This window comes from Gadus chalcogrammus, chromosome 3, assembly GCF_026213295.1.
Source record: "Gadus chalcogrammus isolate NIFS_2021 chromosome 3, NIFS_Gcha_1.0, whole genome shotgun sequence".
Classification (NCBI taxonomy): Eukaryota; Metazoa; Chordata; class Actinopteri; order Gadiformes; family Gadidae; genus Gadus; species Gadus chalcogrammus.
In genome coordinates this window covers 16,023,909-16,043,877 of record NC_079414.1, presented here as the reverse complement: position 1 = coordinate 16,043,877, position 19,969 = coordinate 16,023,909, and the positions used below count along the sequence as shown (strand labels likewise).

At 42.9% G+C, this 19,969-nt stretch overlaps 1 protein-coding gene across 2 annotated transcripts; it reads right to left on the bottom strand.

Annotated features, from left to right (window-relative positions):
• Positions 1-1,084: 1,084 nt before the first annotated feature.
• Positions 1,085-19,577, bottom strand: papss1 (3'-phosphoadenosine 5'-phosphosulfate synthase 1). 2 transcript variants are annotated; one of them, XR_008895122.1, is made up of 13 exons: positions 19,348-19,577; positions 18,769-18,883; positions 18,405-18,640; positions 15,631-15,769; positions 13,000-13,118; positions 12,551-12,664; positions 12,020-12,131; positions 9,638-9,843; positions 6,822-6,957; positions 5,979-6,247; positions 3,856-4,085; positions 2,264-2,453; positions 1,085-2,058 (listed from the first exon to the last, which is right to left on the bottom strand). XR_008895122.1 is itself a non-coding variant. In XM_056586278.1 (12 exons), the coding sequence occupies exons 1-12, from the start codon at positions 19,405-19,407 to the stop codon at positions 2,315-2,317; spliced, it is 1,875 nt and encodes a 624-aa protein (XP_056442253.1). In that variant the 5' UTR covers positions 19,408-19,577; the 3' UTR covers positions 1,085-2,314. The 2 variants fall into 2 exon arrangements, 1 of the variants encoding a protein (XP_056442253.1); XM_056586278.1 differs by having other exon boundaries at positions 1,085-2,453.
• Positions 19,578-19,969: the final 392 nt, after the last annotated feature.

Here is a 19,969-nt window from a genome sequence, read left to right as displayed (position 1 = left end):
TTATCCAAAACCGCCAGACCACTAGACTTCCCTTGCCCCTTTTGAACCATTCGTTATTTTATGTTACAAATGTGTGTCATTACTGAATATATTGATCATCCATGTGAATAACAAATGTGTTCATTCATGTAAGTTGTTGCGCGACTTCAAACAAAGTTTACGATGATTACGACTTGAGAAGCCAGCATTTTGAGGATAAACTTGAGAAGCTAATATTTTCTCATCATTTTGATCCCGACTATTTCTGCAGGAAGGTTGGCAGGTCCAACTAACTCAACTAAAATCCTTCTGAACATAAAGTCGACTGCTTCAGATGAGACAGATGATGGTGTCTTTAAATGGTGTCGCCTCCCCTGACAACTGTTCCACCGTCGTCGGAGTAGTCAGGAGCTTCCTGCGGCCGCATGCCACTCTGTAATGATACGCTCAGACAGGACGATGTTAAATCTGAAGTCTAGGTCTGATTATGGGGTGAGACCTCCAAAAATAGTCCCACAGCTAAAAAGCAAGACAGCTCTATGATAGCATGACATTGACGGAGGAATACTAACACTCTGAAGACATGACAAGCTCAGAGTTTAGGGACAAAACGTTGCAATGAAACCTTCCCCCAAAAAAGGAAACAAAACAAAAAAGTAAAACCGCTTTCTTTGAAGTCAAATCAATGTCCAACCTTGATTACCGCTGGAGATTGAGCGAGAGCTGGGGAAAGGTAGAAGAATTGCTGCTGGCAGGTCTATTCATTACGTTGAAGATGTTGGATTAGGTGAAGCATTTCTGAGAGTCATGTCTTTAAATTCTGGAATTAACCCTGTGCGCTCCACTCTCGCTGTGCCACTGCATCTGGGGGCCAGCTGTAGCAGTGTGTGTGTATGTGTGTCTCTGATTGGGGTCGGTAAAGGGTCTGTCTCATTCAATATACAACAGAATAAGCGACGGGGAGCTTGCAGCAGAAGAACCATGAGGTTAAGAACCAAGACGTTTCAAGTGTGTCATGTTGAAGGCAGATTTAAGTCATTTTAAGATTACATTTGTACAGAAAAACTGTTTTTTGTTTTTTTTTACAATAAAACACACCGTTAAATTGTGTTAGGAATGTTAAGTGTATTTATTTATATGGTTACATACACCAGAAAGGAATATCAGTAACCGACCACACTTAAGATGAGATAAACATCAGTTGCATTCAATGGCTCCATTTGGTAAAAAATATTTATTGGACAGGGAGGGATTAAGTACACATCAGTAACGTTGCTGGTCAATGTCAAATGGATTTTACAGAATGAATGTAATGAAATGGAAACATTGACAAAAAAAATACAAGCATTAAAATACAAAAATACGCAAAAACAGCTAGATTTCCAAATTCGTCTAAGTTAAACGAATAAGATGCAAAAACATATACACAAAACTGCAAAGTAAGAGGAAAATATCTTATTATTAATATCTTATATGACTTGAGGACAGAGAGGTTAGGACTGAGGAGAGCTACACTCACACTAAGTAACATCAAGGGTTGCATTTCCAAAGCAAAACATCTCCACAGCTCTTTTTCAGTACCCATCTGTTTTGTAGAATGTTTCTTCTGAACTACTGGACCGCTTTGGCGTAACAAAGTGACAAGGGGGACAAAAAGCAGTGCTGTGCTTAATTGCACAGCATGCAAGTCAAATTTCTGATCGCATTATTTGACAAAACCAAGGCACTGAATTTTTACTTGGACACTCGGACAAACCATTTCTTTTGGTCAATTTGCTGTCGTCACTTAAAAACGATAAGAACAATTGATTAGTTAATTAGGATTTTAGTAGAATATTCACAAAATTAAATAGATGCTTTAACATTATTTAAGTAACCATTATTATATTCCACATTAGAAGCTAATCATTGTGTTATTGTAATTTCATGTTTATAATTGGCTGAAATAGGTGTCAGGTGATGTCACTTACCAAAACAAAGCAAGTGATATCTCCTGGCTCCACTTTGGGCCAAACGCAAATTAACTTATCACTGATCAACAGTACATTCATGTGACAGCAGGTCACTGGCACCATTCAACTAAAAAAGGAGACACATTTCACTCTGTTAACATAATGTACTAAAAAAGGTGAGATAGTCGATCAAATACATAGTAGCTGTAACTGTGGTTAAACTAAAAAGACAACTGACAGCAACACCAACATTAAGTGAGCAGTGCATTTAGAGCATTGACAGGAGAGACTATGCAGATTCATATGTAGCCATAGTAGTCGTGTGGTCCCACCGTTAATGTTAAGGGTTTGGAGAAACCACCGGGGCCTACCCAGGCCCGGCCTCACGCCTTTTCCAGTGACTTGTAATATTCTTTCAGCACATTCCACGCCTTGGGTGCCATGAAGCCTTCCGGGGGGTTCTGGCCCTCGCGAGCCATCTTACGCATGCGAGTGCCTGAGATGAAGTCATAGTCCTGATGGCTGTCATTGAAAAAGAAAATAGCAGAATTTGTTATGGTATTTTTGGGAAAATCAACCGACTCATTTAATCATCAAAGCGCATAAATACGTTGTTAATATTATTTACCCACATTTAATATACAAGAAAACATGATTCCACACACTGTTAAATATAATCAGCTTGTTGTAATTCCGGCCATACCCTTGATTGAAGGACTAGAAGATACAATTTAGGCAAGGCCTGGTTGAAGCATAAACTGAAAAGGCATAGCACAGATGAAATGCTCTCCGTTCCCCAAGATGCCCGCCAGAGCCATGGGTATTTCCTACATCTGGATTCAAAGCATGAATTCATACACGATTCAGAGTAATATATTGCGAATACAAAATTTTCTGGATGATTACTCTGTGTAATGTCATCAGGGCGGTGGACATGCGAGCGTGATCATACTGCATTCTTTGGAGGGACAACAGAGCGATCTTAGCCTAATGACACACTGTTTGGTTTCATTGTTCTCGGTCTTTGGTGGGCCGATACGCTGTCGTTCCTGTCATGGTCTTTATTGCTCTCGGGGATTGGACGGGCGACTTGGTGAAACCGTTGTACGCTTTCATGGCCTGCTTCCCCGCTTGACGAAAACCAGCCCCGGTTGGACGGAGCAGAGCAGCAGCAGAAGGCATTTTGCAGAGGCTCATTTTGTGATGCCATGGGCAGGTGAAACCCGAGCACAAAACAGGTATCCATTTTATTCTAACGAGCGCAAAATGTGTGCTGGAGCAGTCACCTTTTTTGACAAGCGATAGAATTTCAACAAATTGCATTTGAATCATTGTTGGAAAGGCATCACATGGAAAACAGAATGAAAATGTTTTCAGTGCTCTGGCCACAGTTAGTCACACCGCAGAAAGCCAGAAACAGTCATTGTTGCATGAATTGATGATGGAAGCAGCCGTGAGTCCAGAGATTGGACAGATTGCAGTTAGTCACCGTCGGCAGGCTCCGTAAACAGATTAATGGCATTTATTTGTACTTTTTGGAAAACTTCAAGGCTCACGTCAAGGCTGGGGAACTTGGGTGTGTGAGGAACAAAATGTGTTACTGTCATTGTTGGCATGGCTGCTTAGAGTTTTCGTCATAAGTAAATAGGACATTTGTTTAATATGGAAACTTCAAAAATGGAAACTGGTAAATCATTGCGTTAACATTACTTCTGTAACAGGTTGAAGACCTTAATGTTTGTTAATATGACAATTATCTATAAGTATACGATGATGTGTTTCAAATTGTATAGTTTTATATTCTGGCATTGTAGTAGAGTTGTAGATCAACTGAAAGTTGTGAGAATTACAACACGCAAAAAGTAAGTACTATGAGTCTTAAAAAAGGAAAATTGGATAGGTGATGACAATAATGGATTCTTACTTCTTGGGCTCATAAAAGTCCATGGCCTTTTTGACCTTGTTGTAAGCGGCAACCTTGAAGGGAACGATCTCCAGGGTGATGAGCCCGGGCGCCATGGTGAGGACCTTGGCTCCGTGGGTGGGCTCGTACAGGTCCTTGCCTGTCTCTGGATGGGGCATGCCCGCAGGGTCCCGGCCCACGATGTAGAAGTTGGCCCCGGCCACCATCCGCGACCGGCAGTGCCACTGCACCTGTGGATCATTTGAAACCGCTTAGCTTAAAAGGAGCATCATCTGATTTATGAACACCGGGGAGCAGTAAGGGGTTCTTTGTGGTTTGGCAGAGTTAGAAAATGAGTCTGTATTGGAAACAATTGTTTCATAATGTAACCCACATGATTTTAAAACAATAATAACCTCAATATGGCCTTATTCAAATGGTTGATAGGATTTGTTGAAGTGGAAAAATTATATGGATTGGTACAGTTTGGCTAAGTACTCCCTCACATAAAGTGGCAAAAATGATTTGTGAAATATGTCTTGGAAGTACTTTGACTTAATTGCACTGTATCAGAGGCCATTTTGCAGAATGATCAGATTATTGTGGATAACAGCGCTGATGTGGTTAACATACAAAAACACAAATACCCTTCAGAAAAGATCAGGCCTGCGGATGAGAACCTCACATTGAACCTTTTACTCTTCGCCTTTAATTTCTGAAAATCACATTCAGATGCAAGTTGTGTTTGTTTGGAAATATATTGAAGCTAAAATCTTTTAACACGGGAAGGTGGTCCCAAGAGCTCTATAGGCAACTGAAACTCTGGCAACGAGTTCTCCCACTTTGAGTCAGCATACGTTACCTCCATAAGAGTTCACAGGCAGGCAACGCACTACAGCTGTTGCCCTCAGGAATACACACTTACCACCAGAGCCCAGGCCTTTCTCTGGTTCTTATTATTAGTAATAGCTAACATCCAACATTGCTTTTAAAACATTGCACATAATATTGGTGAGCAAAGAATAAAGACCCTGGTGACATATGGAGTATGTGTGCTTATGTTTCCGTTAGTCTGTAGTATAATATTTAGCAATATACATGCACACTCTTATAACTACAAGACAGGGATTAGAACACAGGCTTCGGCCCTAAGGGATCGTAGATCTTTAGAATAATCCTGAAGCTAACCTTTGGCATATACAGAAACTGGACATCTGCCTGTTTTACATTGTGGTTTCCATGCAGGTCTTAATCTTACTCCCTTGGTCGTAATAACTTTCTTGCCATGACACAAAGTGTAATACTATCCTCAAAAGCATAAGCAAAGGCTTTTTGAGAAGCCACACTGTAGACTGTTCACATGCATCGCCTTGTGTTGAGTACAGCTTCCATTGAAGAAAACAAATGAAATCAAATATTTAAGCAGAATTTGATTTGACCTGAGGCGCGGCTGTTGAAAGCCCATTGGAAACGCCTCTTGGTGAAGGACAACCACCATGTTGAAGACAGGCACTTGAGACCCCTTTTGGAGGATGACATTAGAGAGCGATAGGGACAGCCCTCTGACTAACATTTACCAGTTATAGGCCAATATGCTTTCAATAATTCCCACCAATACCTTTCCATAATCATGAGCTAATGACTCCAAGATGGAGGACTCACCGCTGACCCGTCCCACTAGTGTCTGCTCTGGAAACATTAACCATGGAGGTTCTCTAGGCTTGATTACCATCCAGACCGATTTGATCTTTTATTTAGATTTCGCTTCACGTGCGCACACACAGACACGCGCACATACGCACACACCCACCCACACACACACTTGCTCCCTTACTCGCGAAGACTTTAAATCAAACACATGAGTCACGTAACCTTTCCACCCTGTCTGTAGGACGCGCCCATTCCGGGCGTATCCTACAGACATCTCCGACAGACGCCCTTTCATGTGGTCCGTTCTGGACCGGCAGAATGATGCTTTGTTTGTTCCTTCCCATTTGTCCGTTCCTTTTGTTCGGAACATAATAGATCGAAGCTGTTCCGAGCAACCTCCAGTGTGTCGTCATCATCCTCCTCCCCCCCCTACCCTACCATCTTCACAACAAGGACGAAGTCTTTGAGCAGGGCGTGGTGGTTAGGGGCGTTACCTCGGTGGGTCCGGCGTACATCATGGGCGAGGGGAAGATGGCGACGATGGTGGTCTCGGGGTCCAGCACGCCCTCGTCCAGCACGGCGGCGTGCTGCTTCATGCGCCACTCCAGCGGCACGTCGTCGTCCTTGGTCCAGCCCCCCAGTGGGTGCAGCAGGAGGACCGGCTTGCGGTAGCCGCGCTCCACCAGCCGCCGGTGGGTGTCCTGCATCAGGAGGGCGTGGCCGTTGTGCACCGGGTTGCGCAGCTGGAAGGCGAACACGGCGTCTGGGAGGGGACGGGCCGGGGCGACGGGGTTAGAGTAGGGAGGAAGGGGAGGCGGAGGTGAATGTTGGGACACTTGAGGTCCTCATGGTGGATATGAGGATGGTCTTCTCGCACAAATGGGCGAGGGTGATGATGATGGTCATACAAACCAACAAACCAAAGTCCAATGGTATGATTGGCTGATTTTGTTTACGTACATGTGTCATGGTCACCCAATAGGATGAGAATAGATGAGGACATAGGGAAATACAATTTTGAAAATCAATAAAGTAACAGACGGGTCGTCTGTTACGTTATTGATTTTCAATATTGTAGGTGTACTAGTAATAGTAGTCTATATATGTTGTTCATCGCACTATGCATCATCATTAGCACTTGAACGCCAAAAATTACTAAAGAACAAATAACTCTCTCAAAATTAAATCATTGGGCTGTTAAAAGGATTGGAAGTGGTGTTCATTTCGAGCCACCAAGGCTGTTGGTATTATTCCTGGGTTTTGCCGCTGGGGCAGACGTACGGAGACACAAGCACACATCTGACCACACACGAGAAGGGGAATAGGAGCCACCTCACCTGCGTTCATCTCCTTGAACTTCTGCTTCAGCTCGGTGGGCGTGAGTCGGTACTGGTCCAGTCCGTCGCTCCAGCGGATCCGCTCCAGGACCTGCAGGTCTCCTCCGATGAGCCAGTCGCCACTCTCCATCACCATCTGGGGACACAGAGAGCCAGCAGTCAGAGCACCAGAACCACCCAGAGATTGAGCGTGTGGAGAAAGAAATGACCAACGTGGGCGCTGGGGTAAACATGATAAAAATGACCCATGTGTGCGATAAAATCACCCATCTATAACTCTCTGGGGCGCTGACAGAAATCCAAAATGTATCCAAAATAAATCATAAATCACAAATGTACTGACATGAAAACGTTTCTATTTGAGCTGGCTACAAAGCGAGCATGGATCTGTCCATTGCGTGTCACCATATCTTGTTGAAAACACTGAGAATAGAGTACATCATTTACTTTTATTTCCCAATAAAACCATCCCTTGATGAGCTCATGAGCGCAGAGGGGGAATCGACCCAGTAGGCGAGCTCAATCCAAAGCATCGCTCGTCCTCCAGACTCAGGCTGAATACTTGCTGTTGTTTGATGTTGACCTCTCTGTAGCCTGCGGAGTGTCCGTAGCTCAAGGTTCTCAGAGCTCTGGCCCGCTGCACGTTAATTTGATACAGAATGACTTAATTCTGTGCCAGGGAAGGCGCTCAGGGAAGCACTGCACCAGAGCTAAGCGGATGTGAACAGAGTCCAAAGCAGGCCGCTTGAGTAACTTAGACCGTTGTAAACTTTACGAGAGGTTCATTAGTTGGGTAACTATGAATACAGATAGGGATGTGAGGGACAGAAATCTTGCATCTACAACCTCTCTTGCATCTACATAGCATCAAATCAGAGAAGTCCTGTTTGCTTATACACAGAAGACTTAAGAGGAGTTTTGGCAAAACATCCACTGCAGAAATCAACTGTAGCGCTGTGATTTATTTCTGCAGTGGATGGTTTACCAAACAAAAGTCCTGGGCAGGGAAAGTGTGCCGCCTGTCTTGAAGTCATCCACAACCAGTTCCACGGCAACACAGTCAACTACTCATCGTCTGGCCAGGGCAAGAATCCTCCTCGCCCAATCCCATCACTCACACTCACACACACACACACACACACACACACACACACACACACACACACACACACACACACACACACACACACACACACACACACACACACACACACACTTTCTCTTTCAAAGTGAATGGAAACTTTAAGCACTACACGGTTACACTTTTTTTTTTACATGTTTAAAGAAGGAAAGGGTTCCGTGCGCACACACGCATGCCGCTGCTGTCAGGCCCTGCATAGTCTTGTATTATTTATTTATGTATCCATATTATTTATTTATACACACATATAAAAAAGGGGTCATGGCTAAGTAAACAGTCGCCACACCAAAGTCTCCTTCAAAGGGCGCGTTCTCCCTGAGGTAATGGCCAGGTAAACAGGGAAACGTAGACTGGCTCTGGAAGGGTGTGTTGACTGACTGCCGCAAGCCAAGTTCCGGATTTAAATTACCATAACGTATACACGCACAAACTGTTTTGTGAGGGACACATTAATCAAAACAGGCTGCGCGCGCACACACACACACACACACACACACACAAATACACGGAAGGGGGATAACGCATTGACGGCATATTGTAGATAAAAGTTAATGAGGGGTCGGGGCGGAAGTATCCGCCAAGTGCTGGAGGCTAGAACTGGAAGCAGGTGTGAACTCCACTGGTGGTCACTGTGCTTCAAAGTAAAAGCCTAAAATCGCAGAAAAAGGGTTGTATATAAATACAACTTTTGAGATACAAACGGCATGCAATCAAAAAGATAAGGCTAACTGGCAGAGACATGGAGTTAAACACAACTTACATTCGACCATCAATGGAAGTGATTGCTTTCGAGCAGCACTAACAACAATGTGAGGGGGGGGGGTGTATATGTGACCCCATATAGGTTAACTCACGTTTCCGCTCACGTCGCTGCCAATGTGCGTTCACGAGAGATCCCTTCGCAAAAATCCCTGATTTAAATGAGTTAGGCGGTTGAATTCTTAATGCGGCGTTGAGAAAATTCATAAATATATTTAAAAAAAACAATGATCCTGCTATTTATCTCTGTGACTGTGAATTTACTGGTAGGGGGGCTCGTAATGTCCACGCTGAGGCCAGCACTGCATTTAACAATGCAAAACTGAGCCGCCCAGTTCACTAACACTCAGGAGTCTTTTGTTTAAGCTGAGGGAAGAAAACCTCAGCGCCATAATAAAACATGTGTGCTGAAAACCAAGCCACAGACCAAAATAAACTAAAGAAAACAGTTGGACCGGCCACAAGCGTGCGGCTCCAGCAGACGAGGGAACAGCGCCATCAAGTCGCGTCTTGTGTAAGAAAGGCAGTGGACTTTGATAAGGGGACCATTAGCCATTAACAGATACTTGAAAACTGTATTTATTTTTATATACAAAAAATCTGTGTCGAAATTTAGAACAGGGCAGGATAGTCTGGTGGTTAGAGTACTTCATTCCAGTCGAAGGATCTTGTTTCAAACCCCAATTACCTGTAGTGTGTGAGACAGTGTGTATGTGTGTGTGTGAGAGTGACAGTGTCTGTGTGTGAGGGACAGTGTGTGTGTGTGTGAGTGACAGTGTCTGTGAGTGAGTGACAGTAGGTGTGATTGATAGTAGGTTTGAGTGACAGTATGTGCAAGTGACAGTATGTGTGTGTGAGTGAGTGAGTGAGACAGTGTTTGTGTGACAGTGTGAATGAGTGCGTTAGTGAGTGAGACCTTGATGTAAGGGTGGTCCTTGCAGGTGGTGCCCCACTGGCGGGCGCAGCGCTCCTCCTTCCTGTGCTCGTAGAACTCCGGGTTGCGCAGGATGGCCACACGCCGGCCCTCGTACACCAGGGCCATGGCCGTCACCCCGTCCAGACGCTCCTTATCAGACACGGACACGGGCAGCACCACCGGCACCGACAGGTTGATCACTCCACCTGGGTGTGAGAGAGAGAGTGAGTGAGTGAGTGAGAGAGCATAAAACAGATTGCTGCTCAAGGGGGTTAGACACTTGGGGGTTCCCAGAAGGCCCTGAATAACCAATAAACAGCAAAAGGCAGGAGCTACGTTTCTCTACATTATAGAGCTTGGTCAATAATGTTAGGATATATTGTGTGTATCTCTTCCTACCTGGCCTTGGACACACTAATTATTATAAATCTATCAACATATTGACCATGTAATTTCATACCCTTTCCTTTGGGCTAATAATACAAAGCTAGCATATATGAAGTACTTAGTGAGGCTTTCAGGCTGTATTGCTTTTCTTTCAAAGGACCTGAATCCCAACCCATCTCCCCGGCTATAGAGATACTTCTGGCTTTTACCAGCGGTACACTTTTCAGAGGACGACTCCAGACGATGTCTGCTACCCCATCCCCCTCCCGCACACACACCACTTGTACCGAGGAACACACACACACACACACGGAAGACTCAGGCCTGTTATTGCATGATTCGTTAATTTTCATAAAAGATGAAATTTCACTTTTCTAATTTCCTGCCCCCGCCCCCCCCCCCCCCCAGTGCAGTGCAGCGATCCGTTATTGACCAGTTGTAATGGGGGAATGAATCACTACTTCCTTGTGACATCAACATTTTTTTATTATTTCGATATATGTCTTCGAGGGCGACATCCTGAGAAGGAAGGAACTGAGCATCGACAAATTATGGTTTGTAGTGTCAATCAATACTGGAGGCTTCTTCCCCTTCCTCGCCTCGGGTTTCCCGCCTCTAGGACAAACAATAGGGAACCCGAGGAGCCGGCGACCATCTTTTTTTCCGCTTGTGTCCAGTAAAAAGCCCAGCTAATTGTCTACAAAACAGGGCACTGGGACAGAACGTAGAGCTTGAGTTTGGTTGCCGACGTCAGCAATGCAGAAACGGAGCAGTTGAAGCTGTAGCAGTAGACGAATCACGATGATAAAACAAGTTCACTGTTCTTGGATGGTATTCCACGCGATTTACTGGATGTTGTGCAGCAGGGGGAGATAGATGTTGGGCGATACAAATCTGATGGGTCGGAGGTCATATGAGCAATAAAAGTAAATTGACTCTGTTCTGGGAATTGCCATCATTCCTACGGTCCAGAGTAACTTGTTTTGGACCGTCACAAAGGGATGGCCGAAATGATTTTCTTGTGTCCAAGAATGAAAAGAATTTCCATTATATCACAATTACAATACAAACGTGCCGACAGTAGAGGGTGTTCCTCTAAAGTATGCAGTCGCCTTTTTTCTTCCCTGCGCCACCTGCTGAAAAACACATCCGACCATCTCCTTCTATTGTTCTCATTGAAACCAACTGTTTAAGAGAAAAAAATATATATCTTGAACACACCGTTTTTCCTGACATTTGATGAACATAAACAAAAAAATCTGTTTTGTATTCACATATTAAACCGATTTGAGATTGTGTCCCATTAGTGAAATGTAAGAGACGCAACGTGGAGCAGTCTTGAGCATATAGTTAAAAACACACACATCATAACGCACCCTGCAAACACGGTTCAATTAAATGGCTTTTTGATGCTTCTGGAATTGAAAGTTTGACCTTATTAGCAGTGTTCAAGAGACTGCTTTGGAATTGTATAAAAGTCACACAAAAAGGGCATTCTGACCGCAAAATGTTGCCTTTTGTCTTTCCTGTTCCATCGTTGCCGTTATTACAATCCATTATTTAGTAAAAAATAACCCTGCAAATATCAGATCATTCAAAATATTAAACCTGTGTCAATGTCTGGATAATGTATTAAACTGTTCATTGTGAGCAGAATGGAAAGTGAGGCAAGGGAGGACTTTTAAATGAGCAGTATGGATTCAGCATAAACTTTGGAACAATGCTGAGAAAGGAAAACGTCGATGAGCCTCCAATTTTGCATCAAGGGTCGGTATGGCATCGCTCTCTCTGTCAAACTACCCTGGCACAGCGCCTTCTGTGAGCCTCCGGCTCCATCTAAGGCTAACTGGTAACCTTGGTAACGCAGGTGCCAGACAGCATGCATAATAATATTTATTAATGATTATTATATTATAGTAGTCCATGTTAACTCTAAATAAACTCTAACTACTAAATTATAGTAGTATTAAGTAACAAGTGGGGCTGCTCACTTACCATCCAGTAAACAGTCGAAATGGAGACACTGCAAGTACTCCCTCTCTCTCATGAAGCCGTTCAGGGGCGTGGCCCATCCTTCGGCTAGCACCTGCACCCACTGCATGTCCACCTGGAGAAATCAAACGCCATGAGCCACGCGAGACGGTGCCAGGACTTGGTAGCTCTGAGGTGGCGCTGCCATGCTGAACGCTAATGTGAACGATTGGCTGTGGTGAGCAGACGTCGTCAGGTCACCAGACACTGCGGCAGAAGGGGGCTTTGAAAAGGGAACACCAGCCAAATGTCTTTGGTTGGATGGATGACCATAACAAGAGTGAACTCCTTGAGAAACCGGCCAGTGGCTAGAAATAGGCCATAGGAGATACGAGATGTACCACTCTCTCTTGATCTGCCTTTGTCTCTATCTCTGGTGTTGGTCACGGAGGCATGTGCAGATCCAATCATTACTGAAAGGGTAAGGCCTCAAAACATCTGGTCTGGAAAGATAGACCAGTATTTGGGAGAAAGAGGTGATATGTCAGTTGTTACCTTGCCGATCTGCACGGCAGGTAGAGTCTCCGCGTCTGCCTTGGCCAGGTCCAACTTGTTCTCCGAGACATACAACTCTTTGATCTCATAGGAACCATCCACAGGAACAATGTCCTGATGAGGGAAAAATACATGAAATAAATCAGCAAGGTTCATTAAGAATATGTCAAACGTTGATCAGATAATCAAGGGTTCTGCATGAGAACACGGATTGACTGATATAATCATGATCAAACTATTGACTTATACAATCTACATCTAATTTTAAAAAATAAAAAAAAGAGACACAAAGTCATACATGAGGATTTAGTTCCCTCTAGTGGTGAATGGATGCAGTGCAAAAGAGTGCAGTAATTGAGCTAGTCAAAAGCTCAATCGAAAGTGGAAAAACACAACGACTAGTGTTTGACTTGCGATAAATCTTTGATATCTGTTATTGTGTGCTTCACCCTCTCCTGAAGAAGGTCAATCAGTTGTTGTATGCACTCGTTCAAGCTACAAGAGTCGGTCTTCAACACCAGCTCTGGAGCCTCTGGCTTCTCGTACTCAGAGTCGATGCCGGTGAAACCTGCAACAAAAAACTATGATTTAACAAAGGATTCGCATATTTTCAAAGTAGTTCCTGTTTAAACTTCAAAATTCATGCAAAGAGACACTTCCGGGGCTGCTCAATGTCTCAACCACTAGTATGCTAACCACCTCACAATACTTTTAGTATGGGACCCAGGTTAAATTCCCCAGGCCTATGCTACAGATGCTTCCCATCCCCTTACCGCTCCTTTCAAGAATGGCACAAAAGCCTATCACAAAGAAAATCTAAATAAATAAAGAGACACCAAGTCTAACTGAACTAAATAAAACAAACGATTGACACAGAAGATCTCATTTCAGATGTATGACTTAAGTAAAGATGAATGACGGTAATTTATGATTGCAGGTGGAACTTTGCTTCGTTTTTTATATTGGATCTTATAATAGGGTAGGTTATAATAATAATAATAATAATACTACATTTAATTTAGAGGCGCCTTTCAAGACACCCAAGGTCACCTCACAGAGCATATAGTCATCATTCAAAACTATGTAAAACAGACTAGGAATAAAAGGAAAACAGAGGTTAAACATGAAAAATAATTAATAACACTCAAAGACGCCTAAAGTGAAGGGGGGACCTCACTAACCACCACCAATATGTAGCACCCAGTTGGGTGATGCACGGCAGCCAATTGGCGCCAGAACGCTCACTACACACCAGCTTGAGGTGGAGAGTTAGGGATGAGGTGGAGAGTGAAGGAAAAGAACATTTAAACACTATCTACCATATTTAAACACTGTCGATCACATTTAAGCAATATCGACCACATGTAAACACTATCGACCACATTTAAACACTATCGACCATATTTAAACACTATGGACCACATGTAAACACTATCGACCACATGTGGTTATCTGGTGGTCTATGTCGTTCGCTCAAGAGCTTCCCATGGATGCCCCCTGTTATGACCAAGCAGACACATCAAGTGTTTTATCATGCTCCTTATTTTTATTTATGCCGTTTAGTTCCTCCAACTGCACTATAGGCTTATCTATCCTGGCACGGCCTCTTTATACTGGATTAGTTTCACAGGGGGAGGAAGGCTAATGCAGCCCATCTGAATCATTCAGATTGGGTGCATTAGCTGTGCGTTCCTGTAACTCCATGTACTATGGCAGCTCTTGCATGTTGGAAAATTGCCTGTATCAATAACCCCGGGATGAGAATAATGTGTTGTTTACTTTATACACACACATATTGGATTGGAAACGATATCAGTCGTAAGATTTCAACTTAAGTCACGACTACAACTACTACAATTGCACTGAAAATAATGCTAGTTGTTGCACTTAATGTTTGGCCACTGTTTTTCAGTTTTTTGCCATCATTGAATGATTATTTATGTGACCCCTCTGCACTGAAAAAAAGACGTATCCCAAATGTGGCTGTTGTTGTTTCTTTTAAAACAAACGTGTTGTATTTGTAGTTTAACAAGATTATAGACATGTTAAAAATGCATTTGAGCATGGAAAATATGAAATCAATGTATGTTGGTTCAATAAACATGCATAGGCTATGAATCAGAATGATAGGTAGTGGCCATCCCCAAAATCCACCAGAATACAGGAAATCACATCTGCCAAATTCATAATTTTCTGGGGGACGACCCCCCCGACCATGTCTACGCCCTACCCACAAATTGTATCGCCAGCCAACCGATACAGACACACGCATATTTTGTTTGTATCTTTCTTCCCTCATATCCGATAAGTTGAAGTGCTCCCTCGGATGGGGCTGATGAAAAATGTTGGCCCTCTTTATCATGTAAATTACCCATCCCTGCTTTAGATGTTTACAGCTATCCTAGATACCCACCTACTCATCTTCTGATGCTTCTTAATCATATCTCTTGTAATGTATCCCATTCCAAATGTGGCAAAATGAATGACTATCAGCTCATCAATAGGAGATTTAGAATATTGATTTAGAATCCTTTGAGCCAGAGATAATCGATAAGGTAAAACGCTAAGCTAGGATTAAAGTTAGGGGAGTGCAGAACACTTGGAGGCGGCGGAGCATTCAGGATAGAAATCCTAAATGGGATTATTGGCGTCTTTCCAGGACACACCAAATGGGAGATAGCTGGGACTGTCATGAAGAAATCTAGAACATCTCTCTTTCGGAGAACACAAGCTAAAGATAAGGCTGTAAGATAAATAAAATATACTCCAAACAGTGTAATGAAACACATTTTTGGAAATAATTATATGCATCTTATTGTATTTAATTGCCTTAAAATGACATCAGGAGTTTAAAAGTACACTGGGGTAAAAACAACTTAATTGCTTTTGCTTGAGTTGATAAAAGTTAAGGTCGGCCAAGGTCAAAATTTTTAATAGATTCATGAGCTGTAAAAATAGCGAAGTTTTTACAAAATGTCTCCTCACCGTCACGCACACCTCCTTGAGTGGAGAGGGGATATCTAGAAATATATGCGATATCTTCTCATATCTAATGTATAAATTATGAATAAAACAAGTACCTCTTATTTCCCCAGCCCTGGCTCTCTTGTACAGTCCCTTCACGTCCCTCTGCTCGCACACATCCAGTGGGGCGTCAACAAAAACCTCGAAGAAGGGCAGACCGGCGGCCTCGTGGATCTTCCTGGCGTTGAGGCGGTCCTGGAGGACAGAATGACATGGGACAATTCACATTCAAGCAAGGCTGAAACTTAACATTTGCATAATTGTCAACTACATGTAATATAGCAATGTAACAAAGTAAAGTAACTAGGGCTGGGAAATCAACATAGTGGCCTGCAAAGCAAGCCACACTATTGTAATCATGAGTCCTATATTCCATTTTTCTCTTTTGCCGATTTTTGGTAACCATCTACTCGTGGTGCCATTTACAACAAAACCACTACCAAAAAGTAGGGCATATATCAATGCAGTGCACGTCTACTTTAAAAGACCAACATTGCAGACTTTTTTTATTAATAATATTATTAATTAAGGGGCACAAATGCTCAAATCAAACCACTCCAAACCTAAACACCTGGGAGTTCTCAAATAAAATATGGCATATGTAGACCGGAAGGGAGTCTCTAAAAAGTATTTTTGGGCCCTATAACTCGTGGTCCAACCTATGCAGCCACGCCCGTTTATAAACAAACTCTGAACTTGGTTTCTGGGCCTTATTGGACATGCTGAATCTTTTTGCCTCAAGGACCCATAATATCTGCCTGGAAAGTGTTTTCTGTACCTTGAACCTTGAACCTACCTTCTGAAAACCTTGAAAGAAATTGCGAGAACTGACCGGTAAACCCGATGACCAAAAATGTGTTCCACGTACGCCTTAATACTGCCCAACCTTATGGTATTATTTCAATTTTGACAGAAAATGGCTGAGTAATGGCCGATTTATGTGTGAATATGATTATGCAAATTGACCACCATTGTTCATTCAATCACAGGTCCACTTCAAAGAACTCCAGAGATGTATAACTTGTTTGGACCTCCTCTTAGGTCATTTAGAAAGATTTGTAATCTAAGCCTAAAAAAAAAAAGGAATCCAAGGGTCATTTTCAAATTACCTCTGTTGCAGGTGCTCACCAAGGAGATTTTTAATGATGGAAGTGAATGGGGAAAAAAACGCTGACTTCAATCAGTCCGAAGGCTAACAACTCAGAGATGTCAAAGTTGGCACACGTATGGAAACAGCGCATAAACAGACTACCAGAAAATAAAAGGACTTCTTTGTTGACAGGGGGCACTATAACTCACATTCAAAGAAAAACAACCCCGTTATTTGATCAATCCCAAACCCGCTTCAAAGCGGCCAGGGACTTGAAACTTGGCGTAACTGCTCATTTACCTCGCTATCATTAGTATGTCAGATTGCTCACAGAATATTGCGCACACGACGAGCTGGCTCACGCAACCACCCAAATTTTCTTCTGAAAAAAAGCACATGTGAAAACGTGTCTAGTTTTCGAGGCGAGCAGCGTGGGACGGACAAACTGTTCCTTGTTGTCGCAACTACGAGTCATTAATGTGACTCAAAGCGATTGTGCACAAGTCAAATTGAGGCCAAGCTATGCCGACATTTTGTTCAGTCACTGAGACACAATGACTGTCCTGCATTTAAAGTAAGTCCTCTTTAAACGCCCTGACTCAATAAAGGAAGGCTATACTTAACCTCCGTTTCATTTTTTTGTGGTTATAGGATAATAACCAGCCTGCCTCTCATTCGAGAGCCGGCTTCACTCCCCCTCTATGTTTTTTTATATTAGTTAGTTAAATGACGCAACATTGTAGCACAACATAATAATGGAGCATAGTAAAGTAATAGGTAACGGAACACAGTAACGAAACACAGTCAATGAACACAGAAACTGAACATGGTAACGGGCATGGTCACGGAATATAGTTACAAGACGGTTACAATGTTCCCTTACTATGTGCTGTTACTAGGTGTTAGTAACAAAACAGAGTAAGGGAACATAGTAACAGTCGGTTACGATGTTCCCTTACTATGTGCTGTTACTAGGTGTTAGTAACAAAACAGAGTAAGGGAACATAGTAACAGTCGGTTACGATGTTCCCTTACTATGTCCTGTTACTAAGTGTTAGTAACAGAACAGTGTAAGGGAACATAGTCACAGTCGGTTAATATGTTCCCTGACTATGTTGTGTTACTAACAGAACAGAGTAAGGGAACATAGTAACAGTCGGCTACTATGTTCCCTTACTATATGTGCTGTTACTAAGTGTTACTAACAGAACATAAAAACAGAACATAATAACAGAGCATAGTAACAGTACATAGTAAACTGATTAGCAGAACAAAGTAACTGCCATTTGGTTTTTTTGATTAGCTTAACAAGTTAGCGTCGAATTCCACTGAAAACTTTGAATGACATTTAACATTAAAATGTATATTAGCTGTATATTAAGATTCAAGAGTTGTAAGGAGGTGAAAAAATCTAAAACACCCCTGCTCTCCCTCTTGCTCTACTTTAATACATGATTGAGAGGCCTTGCATTACTCACTGCTCCGGTAATTGACAGGCAAAGGGATTCTGAAAACATCCAAAAAAGAACCGGGAGCCGTCTAATGTCTCTAATGTCTCATGCAGAAGCAGGCGTCTCCGTGCTAATTCATTTCACTCACTTATAGCGGACAGATGGCTCTGGCACACAAAAAAAAGCTCGTAAAAACTACCTACAGCACCTTTAACATTGTACATTCCAGTAGGCCAGTTGTTTACAAACAGGGACATGTCTGTAGTCACACGCTATGGTTTCCACTCACCCTGCCATAGGGAGAGATGAAACTGGCGATGCAGACTAGCCCTGCATCAGCAAACAGCCGGGCCACCTCGGCGATGCGTCTGATGTTCTCCTCGCGGTCTCCCGGGCTGAAGCCTAGGTTCCTGTTCAGCCCCTGACGGATGTTGTCTCCATCCAGGGTGTAGCAGGGAATGCCATGGCACACCAGGTACTCTTCTAGGGCCATACTGACAGTGGTCTTGCCCGCACCAGACAGACCTAAAGGCAGAGAGAAAACGACCAACACATGAAACTCAAATTCTCCCCAAGATAGGGTAGGGTTGTGATTGATGCAGTACATCTGCGTTGTGGTAATAAAGAAAATGGATATTGGACTGGGAACATACCACTGAGCCAAACAGTGCACCCTCGGAAGCCCCCTCTGGTGCCCACAACCTGTCCCCGCTTGTTTCGACTGACATGGTGGGCTTGGTAGGTAACATTAGTCGCCCTGTGCATTCCCTGAAATGTGACAATTCTCCGTTAATTCATATGCAAAATAACGGTACAGTTGCTTCTTCGATCTACCAGGACAAACCCCTTATGAATGAACCCATGTTATTGTAGCTGCGATTCGGATATACAGAAAGAGACAATCAAAGTAAGGGGAAATAGGGTTCCTAACCTGAACATAAGGTAATGTTATAGCCTATAATCGGACTCGTTTGAAACACCAATATAAACAACTGTAGTGGACAAACGGCAGCAGAGTACTGAAGCTGCAAAGCATAGCTTGGACCACCGCAGCTAAGACTTACTAACTTATTATAAAAACGTTTCAGTCCAAAGGGTAAGGAAGTAGAGGTAAAAACGGAAAAGATTTGGTAGCTAAGTGCAACAGCGCAGCTAGGTTAGCATAGTCGGCTAGTATAATAGTTATAGTGAACGGACTGCTGGTGGACGTGGCGATAACATCGGCTACTCACCCAGTTTTCCGGCGAATTGCTCAGTTTCGGCTTCTTGTGCGAATTGCCAGATGTCTCCATGGCTGGTAGTTCCTATTGCTCTTTTCCAGGTAACCGTTGAGAAAACAATAAAATAATAAAAAAAAACGAAGGAACGTACTGTACAATATTGAGATTCCCAGATGAATCCGACTCAGGGTAAGACGGATGTTGGGAGGGACCTGGATGAGGTCTGCACAGTTAGACGGAAGTGACGTGGTCAGGTACGTATATTGATAAATACATCAATACATGTAGGCCTATCTCTGAACCCATTGATGGGATAATTTTTTATTCGTTTGTAGAGTTAAACTTTGCTATTTCAAATACCCTACCATGTTAAGAATGACTGAAGAAATTGCTGCTGAAAAAAAAAATGAAATAGGTTGCGTAGTTTATTATTAGACAATTTGAAGTCCTATATAGAGTCAAAAGTAGGCCTATGCTTGTTCATGCAGTCATCTAACTCACCGGATATGTTTCATGGTTTGCTAGAACGTGTAAGCCCGAACATGATCATGAGCATGTCGATGGATTTTTTTTTCGTTGATGTTATTACATTGTTCTTAATCTATATTAGGTTTTATAAACGTAATAACGGCCA